Source organism: Spinacia oleracea, unplaced genomic scaffold (genome assembly GCF_020520425.1).
Source record: "Spinacia oleracea cultivar Varoflay unplaced genomic scaffold, BTI_SOV_V1 SOVchr0_014, whole genome shotgun sequence".
Taxonomy (NCBI): Eukaryota; Viridiplantae; Streptophyta; class Magnoliopsida; order Caryophyllales; family Amaranthaceae; genus Spinacia; species Spinacia oleracea.
Window position 1 is genome coordinate 48,421 of NW_026614342.1, and position 19,474 is coordinate 67,894.

At 49.6% G+C, this 19,474-nt stretch overlaps 1 protein-coding gene across 1 annotated transcript in view; it reads left to right on the forward strand.

The window, feature by feature from the left end:
- Positions 1-13,226, forward strand: part of LOC130464928 (uncharacterized) — a 36,733-nt gene extending 23,507 nt beyond the window's left edge. Inside the window, exon 3 of the mRNA XM_056834068.1 lies at positions 12,958-13,226. Within this exon, the coding sequence (XP_056690046.1) occupies positions 12,958-13,226 (269 nt within the window). The remainder of the gene's footprint in view (positions 1-12,957) is intronic.
- The last annotated feature ends 6,248 nt before the right edge of the window (positions 13,227-19,474 follow it).

A 19,474-nucleotide genomic window follows, 5' to 3' on the forward strand; every position in this document is an offset into this window, starting at 1 on the left:
GGGCCAAGTCGTGCCCTTGCTTGCCTTTCTTGGGTCATGTTTACCTTGCTTGGGCCATGTCGTGCCCTTGCTTACCTTTCTTGGGTCATGCCTTGCCTTGCTTGGGCCATGTCGTGCCCTTGCTTACCTTTCTTGGGTCATGCCTTGCCTTGCTTGGGCCATGTCGGGCCCTTGCTTGGCTTTCTTGGGTCATGCCTTGCCTTGCTTGGGTCATGTCGTGCCCTTGCTTGCCTTTCTTGGGTCATGCCTTGCCTTGCTTGGGCCATGTCGTGCCCTTGCTTACCTTTCTTGGGTCATGCTTCCTTTGCTTGGGCCATGTCGTGCCCTTGCTTACCTTTCTTGGGTCATGCCTTGCCTTGCTTGGGCCATGTCGTGCCCTTGCTTACCTTTCTTGGGTCATGCCTTGCCTTGCTTGGGCCATGTCGTGCCCTTGCTTGCCTTTCTTGGGTCATGCTTACCTTGCTTGGGCCATGTCGTGCCCTTGCTTACCTTTCTTGGGTCATGCCTTGCCTTGCTTGGGCCATGTCGTGCCCTTGCTTACCTTTCTTGGGTCATGCCTTGCCTTGCTTGGGCCAAGTCGTGCCCTTGCTTGCCTTTCTTGGGTCATGCTTACCTTGCTTGGGCCATGTCGTGCCCTTGCTTACCTTTCTTGGGTCATGCCTTGCCTTGCTTGGGCCATGTCGTGCCCTTGCTTACCTTTCTTGGGTCATGCTTACCTTGCTTGGGCCATGTCGTGCCCTTGCTTACCTTTCTTGGGTCATGCCTTGCCTTGCTTGGGCCATGTCGTGCCCTTGCTTACCTTTCTTGGGTCATGCTTCCCTTGCTTGGGCCATGTCGTGCCCTTGCTTACCTTTCTTGGGTCATGCCTTGCCTTGCTTGGGCCATGTCGTGCCCTTGCTTACCTTTCTTGGGTCATGCCTTGCCTTGCTTGGGCCATGTCGTGCCCTTGCTTACCTTTCTTGGGTCATGCCTTGCCTTGCTTGGGCCATGTCGTGCCCTTGCTTGCCTTTCTTGGGTCATGCTTACCTTGCTTGGGCAATGTCGTGCCCTTGCTTACCTTTCTTGGGTCATGCCTTGCCTTGCTTGGGCCATGTCGTGCCCTTGCTTACCTTTCTTGGGTCATGCCTTGCCTTGCTTGGGCCATGTCGTGCCCTTGCTTGCCTTTCTTGGGTCATGCTTACCTTGGTTGGGCCATGTCGTGCCCTTGCTTACCTTTCTTGGGTCATGCCTTGCCTTGCTTGGGCCATGTCGTGCCCTTGCTTACCTTTCTTGGGTCATGCCTTGCCTTGCTTGGGCCAAGTCGTGCCCTTGCTTGCCTTTCTTGGGTCATGCTTACCTTGCTTGGGCCATGTCGTGCCCTTGCTTACCTTTCTTGGGTCATGCCTTGCCTTACTTAGGCCATGTCGTGCCCTTGCTTACCTTTCTTGGGTCATGCTTCCCTTGCTTGGGCTATGTCGTGCCCTTGCTTACCTTTCTTGGGTCATGCCTTGCCTTGCTTGGGCCATGTCGTGCCCTTGCTTGCCTTTCTTGGGTCATGCCTTGCCTTGCTTGGGCCATGTCGTGCCCTTGCTTACCTTTCTTGGGTCATGCTTACCTTGCTTGGGCCATGTCGTGCCCTTGCTTACCTTTCTTGGGTCATGCCTTCCCTGGCTTGGGCCATGTCGTGCCCTTGCTTGCCTTTCTTGGGTCATGCCTTGCCTTGCTTGGGCCAAGTCGTGCCCTTGCTTGCCTTTCTTGGGTCATGCTTACCTTGCTTGGGCCATGTCGTGCCCTTGCTTACCATTCTTGGGTATGCCTTGCCTTGCTTGGCCATGTCGTGCCCTTGCTTACCTATCTTGGGTCATGCCTTGCCTTGCTTGGGCCATGTCGTGCCCTTGCTTACCTTTCTTGGGTCATGCCTTGCCTTGCTTGGGCCATGTCGTGCCCTTGCTTGCCTTTCTTGGGTCATGCCTTGCCTTGCTTGGGCCATGTCGTGCCCTTGCTTACCTTTCTTGGGTCATGCTTCCTTTGCTTGGGCCATGTCGTGCCCTTGCTTACCTTTCTTGGGTCATGCCTTGCCTTGCTTGGGCCATGTCGTGCCCTTGCTTACCTTTCTTGGGTCATGCCTTGCCTTGCTTGGGCCATGTCGTGCCCTTGCTTACCTTTCTTGGGTCATGCCTTGCCTTGCTTGGGCCAAGTCGTGCCCTTGCTTGCCTTTCTTGGGTCATGCTTACCTTGCTTGGGCCATGTCGTGCCCTTGCTTACCTTTCTTGGGTCATGCCTTGCCTTGCTTGGGCCATGTCGTGCCCTTGCTTACCTTTCTTGGGTCATGCTTCCCTTGCTTGGGCCATGTCGTGCCCTTGCTTACCTTTCTTGGGTCATGCCTTGCCTTGCTTGGGCCATGTCGTGCCCTTGCTTACCTTTCTTGGGTCATGCCTTGCCTTGCTTGGGCCATGTCGTGCCCTTGCTTACCTTTCTTGGGCCATGCCTTGCCTTGCTTGGGCCATGTCGTGCCCTTGCTTACCTTTCTTGGGTCATGCCTTGCCTTGCTTGGGCCATGTCGTGCCCTTGCTTACCTTTCTTGGGTCATGCCTTGCCTTGCTTGGTCCAAGTCGTGCCCTTGCTTGCCTTTCTTGGGTCATGCTTACCTTGCTTGGGCCATGTCGTGCCCTTGCTTACCTTTCTTGGGTCATGCCTTGCCTTGCTTGGGCCATGTCGTGCCCTTGCTTACCTTTCTTGGGTCATGCTTCCCTTGCTTGGGCCATGTCGTGCCCTTGCTTACCTTTCTTGGGTCATGCCTTGCCTTGCTTGGGCCATGTCGTGCCCTTGCTTACCTTTCTCGGGTCATGCTTCCCTTGCTTGGGCCATGTCGTGCCCTTGCTTACCTTTCTTGGGTCATGCCTTGCCTTGCTTGGGCCATGTCGTGCCCTTGCTTACCTTTCTTGGGTCATGCTTTGCCTTGCTTGGGCCATGTCGTGCCCTTGCTTACCTTTCTTGGGTCATGCCTTGCCTTGCTTGGGCCATGTCGTGCCCTTGCTTGCCTTTCTTGGGTCATGCTTACCTTGCTTGGGCCATGTCGTGCCCTTGCTTACCTTTCTTGGGTCATGCCTTGCCTTGCTTGGGCCATGTCGTGCCCTTGCTTACCTTTCTGGGGTCATGCCTTGCCTTGCTTGGGCCATGTCGTGCCCTTGCTTGCCTTTCTTGGGTCATGCTTACCTTGCTTGGGCCATGTCGTGCCCTTGCTTACCTTTCTTGGGTCATGCCTTGCCTTGCTTGGGCCATGTCATGCCCTTGCTTACCTTTCTTGGGTCATGCCTTGCCTTGCTTGGGCCAAGTCGTGCCCTTGCTTGCCTTTCTTGGGTCATGCTTACCTTGCTTGGGCCATGTCGTGCCCTTGCTTACCTTTCTTGGGTCATGCCTTGCCTTGCTTGGGCCATGTCATGCCCTTGCTTACCTTTCTTGGGTCATGCCTTGCCTTGCTTGGGCCAAGTCGTGCCCTTGCTTGCCTTTCTTGGGTCATGCTTACCTTGCTTGGGCCATGTCGTGCCCTTGCTTACCATTCTTGGGTATGCCTTGCCTTGCTTGGGCCATGTCGTGCCCTTGCTTACCTTTCTTGGGTCATGCTTTGCCTTGCTTGGGCCATGTCGTGCCCTTGCTTACCTTTCTTGGGTCATGCCTTGCCTTGCTTGGGCCATGTCGTGCCATTGCTTGCCTTTCTTGGGTCATGCTTACCTTGCTTGGGCCATGTCGTGCCCTTGCTTACCTTTCTTGGGTCATGCCTTGCCTTGCTTGGGCCATGTCGTGCCCTTGCTTACCTTTCTGGGGTCATGCCTTGCCTTGCTTGGGCCATGTCGTGCCCTTGCTTGCCTTTCTTGGGTCATGCTTACCTTGCTTGGGCCATGTCGTGCCCTTGCTTACCTTTCTTGGGTCATGCCTTGCCTTGCTTGGGCCATGTCATGCCCTTGCTTACCTTTCTTGGGTCATGCCTTGCCTTGCTTGGGCCATGTGGTGCCCTTGCTTACCTTTCTTGGGTCATGCCTTGCCTTGCTTGGGCCATGTCGTTCCCTTGCTTACCTTTCTTGGGTCATGCCTTGCCTTGCTTGGGCCATGTCGTGCCCTTGCTTACCTTTCTTGGGTGATGCTTACCTTGCTTGGGCCATGTCGTGCCCTTGCTTACCTTTCTTGGGTCATGCCTTGCCTTGCTTGGGCCATGTCGTGCCCTTGCTTGCCTTTCTTGGGTCATGCTTACCTTGGTTGGGCCATGTCGTGCCCTTGCTTACCTTTCTTGGGTCATGCCTTGCCTTGCTTGGGCCATGTCGTGCCCTTGCTTACCTTTCTTGGGTCATGCCTTGCCTTGCTTGGGCCAAGTCGTGCCCTTGCTTGCCTTTCTTGGGTCATGCTTACCTTGCTTGGGCCATGTCGTGCCCTTGCTTACCTTTCTTGGGTCATGCCTTGCCTTACTTAGGCCATGTCGTGCCCTTGCTTACCTTTCTTGGGTCATGCTTCCCTTGCTTGGGCTATGTCGTGCCCTTGCTTACCTTTCTTGGGTCATGCCTTGCCTTGCTTGGGCCATGTCGTGCCCTTGCTTGCCTTTCTTGGGTCATGCCTTGCCTTGCTTGGGCCATGTCGTGCCCTTGCTTACCTTTCTTGGGTCATGCTTACCTTGCTTGGGCCATGTCGTGCCCTTGCTTACCTTTCTTGGGTCATGCCTTCCCTGGCTTGGGCCATGTCGTGCCCTTGCTTGCCTTTCTTGGGTCATGCCTTGCCTTGCTTGGGCCAAGTCGTGCCCTTGCTTGCCTTTCTTGGGTCATGCTTACCTTGCTTGGGCCATGTCGTGCCCTTGCTTACCATTCTTGGGTATGCCTTGCCTTGCTTGGCCATGTCGTGCCCTTGCTTACCTATCTTGGGTCATGCCTTGCCTTGCTTGGGCCATGTCGTGCCCTTGCTTACCTTTCTTGGGTCATGCCTTGCCTTGCTTGGGCCATGTCGTGCCCTTGCTTGCCTTTCTTGGGTCATGCCTTGCCTTGCTTGGGCCATGTCGTGCCCTTGCTTACCTTTCTTGGGTCATGCTTCCTTTGCTTGGGCCATGTCGTGCCCTTGCTTACCTTTCTTGGGTCATGCCTTGCCTTGCTTAGGCCATGTCGTGCCCTTGCTTACCTTTCTTGGGTCATGCCTTGCCTTCCTTGGGCCATGTCGTGCCCTTGCTTACCTTTCTTGGGTCATGCCTTGCCTTGCTTGGGCCAAGTCGTGCCCTTGCTTGCCTTTCTTGGGTCATGCTTACCTTGCTTGGGCCATGTCGTGCCCTTGCTTACCTTTCTTGGGTCATGCCTTGCCTTGCTTGGGCCATGTCGTGCCCTTGCTTACCTTTCTTGGGTCATGCTTCCCTTGCTTGGGCCATGTCGTGCCCTTGCTTACCTTTCTTGGGTCATGCCTTGCCTTGCTTGGGCCATGTCGTGCCCTTGCTTACCTTTCTTGGGTCATGCCTTGCCTTGCTTGGGCCATGTCGTGCCCTTGCTTACCTTTCTTGGGCCATGCCTTGCCTTGCTTGGGCCATGTCGTGCCCTTGCTTACCTTTCTTGGGTCATGCCTTGCCTTGCTTGGGCCATGTCGTGCCCTTGCTTACCTTTCTTGGGTCATGCCTTGCCTTGCTTGGTCCAAGTCGTGCCCTTGCTTGCCTTTCTTGGGTCATGCTTACCTTGCTTGGGCCATGTCGTGCCCTTGCTTACCTTTCTTGGGTCATGCCTTGCCTTGCTTGGGCCATGTCGTGCCCTTGCTTACCTTTCTTGGGTCATGCTTCCCTTGCTTGGGCCATGTCGTGCCCTTGCTTACCTTTCTTGGGTCATGCCTTGCCTTGCTTGGGCCATGTCGTGCCCTTGCTTACCTTTCTCGGGTCATGCTTCCCTTGCTTGGGCCATGTCGTGCCCTTGCTTACCTTTCTTGGGTCATGCCTTGCCTTGCTTGGGCCATGTCGTGCCCTTGCTTACCTTTCTTGGGTCATGCTTTGCCTTGCTTGGGCCATGTCGTGCCCTTGCTTACCTTTCTTGGGTCATGCCTTGCCTTGCTTGGGCCATGTCGTGCCCTTGCTTGCCTTTCTTGGGTCATGCTTACCTTGCTTGGGCCATGTCGTGCCCTTGCTTACCTTTCTTGGGTCATGCCTTGCCTTGCTTGGGCCATGTCGTGCCCTTGCTTACCTTTCTGGGGTCATGCCTTGCCTTGCTTGGGCCATGTCGTGCCCTTGCTTGCCTTTCTTGGGTCATGCTTACCTTGCTTGGGCCATGTCGTGCCCTTGCTTACCTTTCTTGGGTCATGCCTTGCCTTGCTTGGGCCATGTCATGCCCTTGCTTACCTTTCTTGGGTCATGCCTTGCCTTGCTTGGGCCAAGTCGTGCCCTTGCTTGCCTTTCTTGGGTCATGCTTACCTTGCTTGGGCCATGTCGTGCCCTTGCTTACCTTTCTTGGGTCATGCCTTGCCTTGCTTGGGCCATGTCGTGCCCTTGCTTACCTTTTTTGGGTCATGCTTCCCTTGCTTGGGCCATGTCGTGCCCTTGCTTACCTTTCTTGGGTCATGCCTTGCCTTGCTTGGGCCATGTCGTGCCCTTGCTTGCCTTTCTTGGGTCATGCCTTGCCTTGCTTGGGCCATGTCGTGCCCTTGCTTCCCTTTCTTGGGTCATGCTTACCTTGCTTGGGCAATGTCGTGCCCTTGCTTACCTTTCTTGGGTCATGCCTTCCCTGGCTTGGGCCATGTCGTGCCCTTGCTTGCCTTTCTTGGGTCATGCCTTGCCTTGCTTGGGCCAAGTCGTGCCCTTGCTTGCCTTTCTTGGGTCATGCTTACCTTGCTTGGGCCATGTCGTGCCCTTGCTTACCATTCTTGGGTCATGCCTTGCCTTGCTTGGGTCATGTCGTGCCCTTGCTTACCTTTCTTGGGTCATGCCTTGCCTTGCTTGGGCCATGTCGTGCCCTTGCTTGGCTTTCTTGGGTCATGCCTTGCCTTGCTTGGGTCATGTCGTGCCCTTGCTTACCTTTCTTGGGTCATGCCTTGCCTTGCTTGGGCCATGTCGTGCCCTTGCTTACCTTTATTGGGTCATGCTTACCTTGTTTGGGCCATGTCGTGCCCTTGCTTACCTTTCTTGGTCATGCCTTGCCTTGCTTGGCCATGTCGTGCCCTTGCTTACCTATCTTGGGTCATGCCTTGCCTTGCTTGGGCCATGTCGTGCCCTTGCTTACCTTTCTTGGGTCATGCCTTGCCTTGCTTGGGCCATGTCGTGCCCTTGCTTACCTTTCTTGGGTCATGCTTACCTTGTTTGGGCCATGTCGTGCCCTTGCTTACCTTTCTTGGTCATGCCTTGCCTTGCTTGGGCCATGTCGTGCCCTTGCTTACCTTTCTTGGGCCATGCCTTGCCTTGCTTGGGCCATGTCGTGCCCTTGCTTACCTTTCTTGGGTCATGCTTACCTTGTTTGGGCCATGTCGTGCCCTTGCTTACCTTTCTTGGTCATGCCTTGCCTTGCTTGGGCCATGTCGTGCCCTTGCTTACCTTTCTTGGGCCATGCCTTGCCTTTCTTGGGCCATGTCGTGCCCTTGCTTGCCTTTCTTGGGTCATGCTTTGCCTTGCTTGGGCCATGTCGTGCCCTTGCTTGCCTTTCTTGGGTCATGTCTTGCCTTGCTTGGGCCATGTCGTGCCCTTGCTTGCCTTTCTTGGGTCATGGATTGCCTTGCTTGGGCCATGTCGTGCCCTTGCTTGCCTTTCTTGGGTCATGCATTGCTTTGCTTGGGCCATGTCGTGCCCTTGCTTGCCTTTCTTGTGTTATACCTTGCCTTGCTTGGGCCATGTCGTGCCCTTGCTTAGAGCCAACAAATTTTTTTTATATTTTTTTTGAATTTTTTTAGAATTTTTTTGATTTTTTTTTTTTTTCAAAAAAAAAATTTTTCGCGTCAAATCGGGTCTCGGACAAAAAATTATGCGTCAAATCCGTCGAATGATCCAAAATTTTCAATCCGTCTAATGTCATGGGCATGTGTGGTGTCGTAGGGGGGCCGACCATGCCCAACGGTGCCCAACGGTGCCCACAAGAGAGTTTTAAGCCAACCTTGACCATCCATCCTTCCACTCTCACCCTCCCCCTATAGAGGTTTATTTTGAATTAGCTAAATTTTCCTAGTGAACACCCAAGTGACAGTAACATAATAATGGCTCAAAACATGAGTTTTTGTCATAATAATGCCTCGTTTTTTTTGTTGGAAAACCTTATATGGGCATTAAGCTTAATTTTCATGATTTTTTTTTTTCAAAAAAATTATTTTTGTTTTCCGAAAATAGGGAAAATAGGGGTAAAAACGGGAAAAATAAGGGAAAAATTCAAACAAATCTCAAAAAAATCCCAAAAAATTCAAAAAAATCCCAAAAAATTATTGGTGTTGAAATTTTTTATTTTTGGACCTAGAGGGGTGCCCGTGTGGTCCCGGGTTGCTATTTTAGGGGTAAAAACGGGGAAAATCCCAAAAAATTCAAAAAAATCCCAAAAAATCTGAAAAAATAGGAAAAGACATATAAATATATATAGAAAACATTGGTGTTGAATTTTTTTATTTTGGGACCTCGGGGGGTGCCCGTGTGTTCCCGGGTTACTATTTTTGGAAAGTTTTCGGGAAAATTCATTCATAGTGGTCATTATTGTGCATGTGGTCCGATCGTTTTGCCTTGGGCCATGCCTTGGGTCCGATTGTTGTGCCTTGGGCCATGCCTTTCCCTTGCGTGCTTATGGATGCCATGCCCTTGGTCCATGTCAATGCGATCGTTAGGAATGCAACACAGAAAACCATCACTCGCCCAAGGCCTGTATAGCACTTGGAGCAAACACTGAAGAGGTTTATCGGCGTGCGGTTCACGGAGCCCGCCAGCTAAAAAAACCAAACACCACTCACACGCGTAGCGTACCGCTTGGCCAAGAAACAACGAGCTTGCATCCCACGACCACAAAGTGGCCGCAAGGATGGGCTAGATGTCCCCCGACTAGCACCGTTTGACGTGAAAGAAACAAACAAATCGAGGCGGGACAACACTGGCTAAGGTTAGCTAACACAACGTCAACTAGAATTGGACTACACCCACATGCCGCTTGATATCGCCCGCATCCGGGAACGGTCCGCATCGAGTTTCGGAAACATTAGCACACTAAAGCCAAAAGGGACAAGAGGTTTGTTCAAAGATCGACGACGAGATTTAGTCCGCTCTCTAGTGTGCTGCTTGGTCCTCTGCCCGCACACAAGAACAGTCCGAATCCGGTCATCGAGGCCCAAGCTCCTCTCGACTATAGTACCCGTTCCAGGTTTGCTCGAAGGAACGACGACGAGATTTAGTATGCTCTTGTGTGATTCTTGGTCCGTTGCCCGCACACTAGAACACACCGCATCCGATCATGGATTCCCAAGCTCCCCTACAATACCTACGAGGTTTGTTCGAAGGACGACGTCAACTAGATTTTAGTCCGCGCTCGTGGGCTGCTCGGTCCGCTGCCCGCAAGAACAGACCGCATCCGATCGACAAGTCCCAAACTCCCCTCCGCTAACCCATCCGAGAGACGACCGCGGGACCATTGCGGCATACGAAAAAACGAGGTCAAGTCGGGACGTTAGCCGTATTGCGGGCCAAATCCACCACTGTCTTCCCCCGACTTTACGGAGCCGAAAAATTCCCTCAATGCATCGTTGGATTTTTTTTTCTGAACAACGAAAACTCAAGGTCAAGTCGGTACTATGGCCGTGTCGCAGGCCAATTCCACAACCGTCATCCCCCGAAATACTCCGTCAATCAAACTGTAACACCTTTCTTTGCTTACCTTGCTTGGGATATGCCATGCCATGCCTTCCTCTTGCCTTTCTTTTCCACGACTTTCCCTTGCTTACCTTGCTTGGGCCATGCCTTGCCACGACTTGCCCTTACATGCCTTTCTTTGCCACGACTTGCCCTTGCGTTACTTGCTTGGGCATGGCGTGCCCTTACTTACCTTTCTTGGGTCATGCTTACCTTGTTTGGGCCATGTCGTGCCCTTGCTTACCTTTCTTGGGTCATGCCTTGCCTTGCTTGGGCCATGTCGTGCCTTGCTTACCTTTCTTGGGTCATGCTTACCTTGCTTGGGCCATGTCGTGCCCTTTCTTACCTTTCTTGGGTCATGCCTTGCCTTGTTTGGGCCATGTCGTGCCCTTGCTTACCTTTCTTGGGTCATGCTTACCTTGCTTGGGCCATGTCGTGCCCTTGCTTACCTTTCTTGGGTCATGCTTACCTTGCTTGGGCCATGTCGTGCCCTTGCTTACCTTTCTTGGGTCATGCCTTGCCTTGCTTGGGCCATGTCGTTCCCTTGCTTACCTTTCTTGGGTCATGCCTTGCCTTGCTTGGGCGATGTCGTGCCCTTGCTTACCTTTCTTGGGTCATGCTTACCTTGCTTGGGCCATGTCGTGCCCTTGCTTACCTTTCTTGGGTCATGCCTTGCCTTGCTTGGGCCATGTCGTGCCCTTGCTTACCTTTCTTGGGTCTTGCTTACCTTGTTTGGGCCATGTCGTGCCCTTGCTTACCTTTCTTGGGTCATGCTTACCTTGCTTAGGCCATGTCGTGCCCTTGCTTACCTTTCTTGGGTCATGCCTTGCCTTGCTTGGGCCATGTCGTGCTCTTGCTTACCTTTCTTGGGTCTTGCTTACCTTGTTTGGGCCATGTCGTGCCCTTGCTTACCTTTCTTGGGTCATGCTTACCTTGTTTGGGCCATGTCGTGCCCTTGCTTACCTTTCTTGGGTCATGCCTTGCCTTGCTTGGGCCATGTCCTGCCCTTGCTTACCTTTCTTGGGTCTTGCTTACCTTGTGTGGGGCATGTCGTGCCCTTGCTTACCTTTCTTGGGTCATGCCTTGCCTTGCTTGGGCCATGTCGTGCCCTTGCTTACCTTTCTTGGGTCATGCTTACCTTGCTTGGGCCATGTCGTGCCCTTGCTTACCTTTCTTGGGTCATGCTTACCTTGCTTGGGCCATGTCGTGCCCTTGCTTACCTTTCTTGGGTTATGCCTTGCCTTGCTTAGGCCATGTCGTGCCCTTGCTTACCTTTCTTGGGTCATGCTTACCTTGCTTGGGCCATGTCGTGCCCTTGCTTACCTTTCTTGGGTCATGCCTTACCTTGCTTGGGTCATGCTTTGCCTTGCATGGGCCATGTCGTGCCCTTGCTTACCTTTCTTGGGTCTTGCTTACCTTGCTTGGGCCATGTCGTGCCCTTGCTTACCTTTCTTGGGTGATGCTTACCTTGCTTGGGCCATGTCGTGCCCTTGCTTACCTTTCTTGGGTCATGCTTACCTTGCTTGGGCCATGTCGTACCCTTCACTACTACAAAAATGGGCAAAGAGACCCGTCCAAAAAGGCATAAGAGACCTCCTCTGAGGGGGTCTCTAGATAGGGGGGTCTCTTTTTAAAAGAGACCCCCTCTTAGAAATGGGGTCTGTTTGTTAAAAGTTGGAGACCCTTCATGTAAGAAAAGGGGTCTCTTACGTAGCCTGATTATTAAAAATATTCAGACCCCATATGTAAGATATGGGGTCTCTTTGATTCTTTTATTAATTTATTTATTAATAAGCTCAGACCCCATATATAAGATATGGGGTCTCTTTGATTTTTTTATTAATTTCGTTTCTAATAAGCTCAGACCCCATATGTAAGATATGGGGTCTCTTTGAACTTTTTAGTATTATGCCTAGAGAGCCCTTTTTACGAATAACGGGTCTCTTTTCATGTATGTTTTTTTTTTTTTAAACATTAATTCAGTAAACCTGCTGCTGTAATATTTTTTTTATAATTTAACAATTGTAATTTTTACATGCTAAACCTGCTGTAATCTTTACATGCTAATAACCTGTACTTTTTTCATTCACCGATTGTATCAAACCACCTGCTGCTGTAATATTTTATAATAACTCAATAAACATTCCATAATAGTCCATATTACCAAAAAGTATATTTACCAAAAATAATGTACAAAACGCAACTTTACATTAATTGTAATTTCCAAAAACGTAAAATAAAAAGTACGTTCTAAAATCTAATCATATATTCACACCGATTTGCCAATCAAAACTGATGGAGTTATTTCCATACCGTCATCTTTGTTTTCTTCATTTGATTCTTGCTTGAGAAAATACTCGAACCACATGTCTCTAACCTCATCAAACATTTTATGTAAATAGGTTTCGTGAGAAACTGTAAATAAGTAACATAATTAGTATTTTAGTAAACGCATAGTTCTAGAAAATGCATAGTTCATTATAGGAAAGCATTTTGCACTTATGAGATTTGCCTTCTATCAGAAATGACATTTGCAATATCATCTATACTTGCAGCCAATCAAATCAAGTTTCGGAGTCGATGCCTAGAATATTGTATGAAACTGTGAAGCTACAAAGATAGATACAAGAAGTCATGCAGTCACTGTACACATGCAGTCATGCAGCTCAGAACGAAGCATACTATGTGCAACTGTGATAGGCCTGGGGGATAGCACAATTTCAACATCTTCAAGTCTACCACAGTTGCATTTCACAATTTCCAAGCACCCGACCAACTAACACTGATCTGCTTATCGTCCCACACCAGATTATAAAGGGCCTTACTTTGATTCCTTATTGTCCTTTCAAATCATCAAATCATCAAATTATCAAACCATAAACCTGAATCTGTTTATGCTCCTAAGACCACATAAAGAATCTCATATTATCCTAAAAAAAAGAAAACAAGAGCATCTACACCATCAAGGACAACTCATGTCCAACATCTTACTCTAAACAGAAAAACAGGAGCATCTACGAAAGAAAAACAATAATCCAGAATCAACCTATTAATAAGATCCTATGACATAAGGCAAGCAACACAATCAACCAACAACAAGAATAACCTCCAGCTAATATGAATCTGCTGCTGCTATGACAAAAAAGGTTGTGGCTTTAGATGAGTGGTAGCTGCTGTTGTCCGTAAGATAAGTGCAAGATGGGAGGTTGAGCTAGCAGAAGCTGCTGCTGCTGTACGGTACGGCCTGATGATTGCTAAAGGGTTGAGCTTGAACAACATCATGGTGGAATGTGATGCATCAAATGTAGTCAGGAGTTTGAAGAGCAGGTCTGAGGGACTATCACCATTTATGTTAGTCCATGATGATAATAATCGGTTGAGGGATGATTTTGAGTCTTTTTCTTGTTTTCATAGGATAAGGATTGCAATAAAAATTTAGAGTTGACTCCTCGGGGCAAGACTGTCTATTTCTTCTTCTAGGACGTCTTATGACAAATGATAAGTCAGCCAGCACATGTTTCACAGCTTTTGTAATATAAACCAATATGGACTAAACCTAAACTAAAACATAGGATAAGGATTGCATTGTAGGGAAGTTTACTGTTTAAAACACATTTAAGAACTTACACACGAGTTGGCTCGTTAAACCTTTGCTCATCGTGCAAATTTGAGATCTAAGCACTACATTAGGTAATACAATCAATTTATGAGGACCCTTTCAAAAACTATGCACACACTAGCAACTTGCAAAGTCATAAGAAAACTTAGAGAATTAGCATCTATATCTAATCATGGTCATGATCACGGAAGATGCAGAATTGAGAGGTGTACGGTGATTCCAATTTCTTAACTAAGTCCTAAATGAGTAATAAATCAAGAATCATTTCATTTTAGGAGACCTTTGTAATAGTATAATAAATCTATGTTCCCTATCCTGCGAAAATGAACAGAGTATGAATCCTTCAAGTGGCATTTGTGCTACACTATTCTCTCCCCCAACCCCTCAAACAGAAACCAATGTGGAATAAGTACCAAGCAACAAGTTCCATAGCAGCACATAGTCTATCATTATGATTTGCGTCACATGAACATACATAATGGATCACAGCCAATTGAAAGAGCATTGGTATTAACCTTTTTTAGCAAGGCAGTGTTGTCCGCCTTCGTCTTCCTTTGGTATCCTGGTGGAGGGCAAAACTTCCAAGGGCAAGAATTTGTCACCCCTTGCAAGCGCAAATACTTGGACTAGTAAGCTAGTGCTAGGGAAATCCCCATCCTCCATTCTGCAATTAGACACAAGGATATCATCAATAGTGAATGAATTAAACTAACTTCTTTTTTACAGAATTAAACTGTTTCATGACCCAAAATACAACAATAGAAGATACATAGAGTGTGATGTTGTAGACCACGAATGTCCCAAACTGCAGAAGTCCCAAACTGCTTATATGTCAAAAAGAAACACGAAGCACATAAGATGATAAGACAGTTAAATATCATAAAATTCACGATGATAAAGGATTGACAAAAAGTTCAAATAATTTTCAGAATACTGATGAAAAACTTGATAATGTTGGACAACTTTCTGAATATGGTGGGGACGGTTCTGAGACCGCTTCCGAATTGAACTCATCTAGCCGTTGTTCTGGTGGCACTAATTCTGAAGCCGACGTTGTGTCTGGTATTAGGTCCCAAGATGACGGAAAAAAATAGAAAGAGAACAATATCTCTGAGAGAGTTGAGGAGCCAAAGGATTTGACTGACGAGCAAAATAAATCACGCTCAGCTGCTGATTCACCTGCAGATAAATATGAAGTAACATCACTACCCATATCTGACAGTGTTTGAACTTAGCAATGCCAAAATGTCTTCCCGACACATTCCAACAAAAAAACACGGTACCAAACAACTAAACAAAAATCATACAACACATTTTAACCAATTAGATAAAAATGGACAAGGAATTGCATCTCAACAATGAGCACATATTTTTGGCCATTGCCACAACAAAAGACTATCACATCATCTCAAAGAAGACAAATGAAAGTCAAAGCTCAATATTGTAAAAAAAAGAGAAAATAAAAGAAGGAGGACAAGCACACCAGCAACTTATTCAGTCTATCCAAAGCCAATACTCTTTCTCATTCGACTCTTTTTTTCATCTTATTGGGGAGGGTGGGGAAAGGAGAAGAGGAACAGATCAAGCCTTCTGCAGTCTGTACAACAAATAACATATTCCCCAGAAACATATTGCTAATCTACTTCCATTTTAACCGATTACCATTTACAACAACCTTGGGGGAAAAAATGTCCCCGTATAGAACAAGTGTGCAAACATGACAAGGTCAAATTCATACTTTCCCGTGAAACTGGAAAACGTAACCAAAAACTGCAATTACATGAACATTAACACAAAATTGCAGCAACTGAAATTTCAGAAATTCAGAGGGGGAAACCTAAATTCGTAGTTGAAAATGAAGTAGAAAATTTCAGAAGAAAAAAGCCCTAACTTGTAGCAGAAATCAAAAATTGAAATCAAAAATCGAATAAACCCACAAGATATTCAGAAATTCAAAACAAAAATTAAAGAGAAGAAGAGAGTGCTGAGAAAAAAAAACCCTAAATCTGTAGTTCGTTAGGGACGATGGTGAGGTCGCCGATGGTAGCGTGGTTGTCCGATGGTAGTACAATTCGCCGGTGGTGGTGAGTTTGTCCATGAGTTCGCCAATGGTTTCATTGCCCTGAAACCTAGATTGAATCGAGAGAAGAAGGTTTGGCCGTTTTGGGGGACAAATGACAAATGAAAGTAGAGACCCGTTGTGTAAAACGACGGATCTTTCGGTATCTTTTTTTCTTTATTTTGTATGAGAGGGAGCCGGAAGGTGGGTCCTGTGATATATAAGAGACCCCTTTAGTTAAATGAAGGGTCTCTCGTATTTTTTATTTTATTTTAACGGAAAAAAAGTGGCCTTTTTTATACACTAGAGACCCTTTAATTAAGATAACGGGTCTCTTGTCTTTTTCCCTCTAACTTGAAATGGGTCTTTTGACTCATAAGAGACCCGTTATCTATCATATTAGATCTCCTAAATCAAAGAGAGCCGTTATATTGACCAACGGGTCTTTTGCTAAGGGTCTCTTTGCCCATTTTTGTAGTAGTGCTTGCTTACCTTTCTTGGGTCATGCCTTGCCTTGCTTGGGCCATGTCGTGCCCTTTCTTACCTTTCTTGGGTGATGCTTACCTTGCTTGGGCCATGTCGTGCCCTTGCTTACCTTTCTTGGGTCATGCTTACCTTGCTTGGGCCATGTCGTACCCTTGCTTACCTTTCTTGGGTCATGCCTTGCCTTGCTTGGGCCATGTCGTGCCCTTGCTTACCTTTCTTGGGTCATGCCTTGCCTTGCTTGGGACATGTCGTGCCCTTGCTTACCTTTCTTGGGTCATGCTTACCTTGCTTGGGCCATGTCGTGCCCATGCTTACCTTTCTTGGTCATGCCTTACTTGTTTGGGCCATGTCGTGCCCTTGCTTACCTTTCTTGGTCATGCCTTGCCTTGCTTGGCCATGTCGTGCCCTTGCTTACCTATCTTGGGTCATGCCTTGCCTTGCTTGGGCCATGTCGTGCCCTTGCTTACCTTTCTTGGGTCATGCCTTGCCTTGCTTGGGCCATGTCGTGCCCTTGCTTACCTTTCTTGGGTCATGCTTACCTTGTTTGGGCCATGTCGTGCCCTTGCTTACCTTTCTTGGTCATGCCTTGCCTTGCTTGGGCCATGTCGTGCCCTTGCTTACCTTTCTTGGGTCATGCCTTGCCTTGCTTGGGCCATGTCGTGCCCTTGCTTGCCTTTCTTGGGTCATGCTTACCTTGCTTGGGCCATGTCGTGCCCTTGCTTACCTTTCTTGGGTCATGCCTTGCCTTGCTTGGGCCATGTCGTGCCCTTGCTTACCTTTCTTGGGTCATGCTTACCTTGCTTGGGCCATGTCGTGCCCTTGCTTACCTTTCTTGGGTCATGCCTTGCCTTGCTTGGGCCATGTCGTGCCCTTGCTTCCATTTCTTGGGTCATGCCTTGCCTTGCTTGGGCCAAGTCGTGCCCTTGCTTGCCTTTCTTGGGTCATGCCTTGCCTTGCTTGGGCCATGTCGTGCCGTTGCTTACCTTTCTTGGGTCATGCTTACCTTGCTTGGGCCATGTCGTGCCCTTGCTTACCTTTCTTGGGTCATGCCTTGCCTTGCTTGGGCCATGTCGTGCCCTTGCTTACCTTTCTTGGGTCATGCTTCCCTTGCTTGGGCCATGTCGTGCCCTTGCTTACCTTTCTTGGGCCATGCCTTGCCTTGCTTGGGCCATGTCGTGCCCTTGCTTACCTTTCTTGGGTCATGCCTTGCCTTGCTTGGGCAATGTCGTGCCCTTGCTTACCTTTCTTGGGTCATGCCTTGCCTTGCTTGGGCCATGTCGTGCCCTTGCTTGCCTTTCTTGGGTCATGCTTACCTTGCTTGGGCCATGTCGTGCCCTTGCTTACCTTTCTTGGGTCATGCCTTGCCTTGCTTGGGCCATGTCGTGCCCTTGCTTACCTTTCTTGGGTCATGCCTTCCCTTGCTTGGGCCATGTCGTGCCCTTGCTTGCCTTTCTTGGGTCATGCTTACCTTGCTTGGGCCATGTCGTGCCCTTGCTTACCTTTCTTGGGTCATGCCTTGCCTTGCTTGGGCCATGTCGTGCCCTTGCTTACCTTTCTTGGGTCATGCCTTGCCTTGCTTGGGCCAAGTCGTGCCCTTGCTTGCCTTTCTTGGGTCATGCTTACCTTGCTTGGGCCATGTCGTGCCCTTGCTTACCTTTCTTGGGTCATGCCTTGCCTTGCTTGGGCCATGTCGTGCCCTTGCTTACCTTTCTTGGGTCATGCTTCCCTTGCTTGGGCCATGTCGTGCCCTTGCTTACCTTTCTTGGGTCATGCCTTGCCTTGCTTGGGCCATGTCGTGCCCTTGCTTGCCTTTCTTGGGTCATGCCTTGCCTTGCTTGGGCCATGTCGTGCCCTTGCTTACCTTTCTTGGGTCATGCTTACCTTGCTTGGGCCATGCGTGCCCTTGCTTACCTTTCTTGGGTCATGCCTTGCCTTGCTTGGGCCAGGTCGTGCCCTTGCTTGCCTTTCTTGGGTCATGCCTTGCCTTGCTTGGGCCAAGTCGTGCCCTTGCTTGCCTTTCTTGGGTCATGCTTACCTTGCTTGGGCCATGTCGTGCCCTTGCTTCCCTTTCTTGGGTCATGCCTTGCCTTGCTTGGGCCATGTCGTGCCCTTGCTTACCTTTCTTGGGTCATGCCTTGCCTTGCTTGGGCCATGTCGTGCCCTTGCTTGGCTTTCTTGGGTCATGCCTTGCCTTGCTTGGGTCATGTCGTGCCCTTGCTTGCCTTTCTTGGGTCATGCCTTGCCTTGCTTAGGCCATGTCGTGCCCTTGCTTGCCTTTCTTTGGTCATGCCTTGCCTTGCTTGGGCCATGTCGTGCCCTTGCTTGCCTTTCTTGGGCCATGTCGTGCCCTTGCTTGCCTTTCTTGGGTCATGCTTTACCTTGCTTGGGCCATGTCGTGCCCTTGCTTGCCTTTCTTGGGTCATGTCTTGCCTTGCTTGGGCCATGTCGTGCCCTTGCTTGCCTTTCTTGGGACATGGATTGCCTTGCTTGGGCCATGTCGTGCCCTTGCTTGCCTTTCTTGGGTCATGCATTGCTTTGCTTGGGCCATGTCGTGCCCTTGCTTGCCTTTCTTGGGTCATACCTTGCGTTGCTTGGGCCATGTCGTGCCCTTGCTTGCCTTTCTTGGGCCATGTCGTGCCCTTGCTTGCCTTTCTTGGGTCATGCTTTACCTTGCTTGGGCCATGTCGTGCCCCTGCTTGCCTTTCTTGGGTCATGTCTTGCCTTGCTTGGGCCATGTCGTGCCCTTGCTTGCCTTTCTTGGGTCATGGATTGCCTTGCTTGGGCCATGTCGTGCCCTTGCTTGCCTTTCTTTGGTCATGCCTTGCCTTGCTTGGGCCATGTCGTGCCCTTGCTTGCCTTTCTTGGGCCATGTCGTGCCCTTGCTTGCCTTTCTTGGGTCATGCTTTACCTTGCTTGGGCCATGTCGTGCCCTTGCTTGCCTTTCTTGGGTCATGTCTTGCCTTGCTTGGGCCATGTCGTGCCCTTGCTTGCCTTTCTTGGGTCATGGATTGCCTTGCTTGGGCCATGTCGTGCCCTTGCTTACCTTTCTTGGGTCATGCCTTGCCTTGCTTGGGCCATGTCGTGCCCTTGCTTACCTTTCTTGGGTCATGCCTTCCCTTGCTTGGGCCATGTCGTGCCCTTGCTTGCCTTTCTTGGGTCATGCTTACCTTGCTTGGGCCATGTCGTGCCCTTGCTTACCTTTCTTGGGTCATGCCTTGCCTTGCTTGGGCCATGTCGTGCCCTTGCTTACCTTTCTTGGGTCATGCCTTGCCTTGCTTGGGCCAAGTCGTGCCCTTGCTTGCCTTTCTTGGGTCATGCTTACCTTGCTTGGGCCATGTCGTGCCCTTGCTTACCTTTCTTGGGTCATGCCTTGCCTTGCTTGGGCCATGTCGTGCCCTTGCTTACCTTTCTTGGGTCATGCTTCCCTTGCTTGGGCCATGTCGTGCCCTTGCTTACCTTTCTTGGGTCATGCCTTGCCTTGCTTGGGCCATGTCGTGCCCTTGCTTGCCTTTCTTGGGTCATG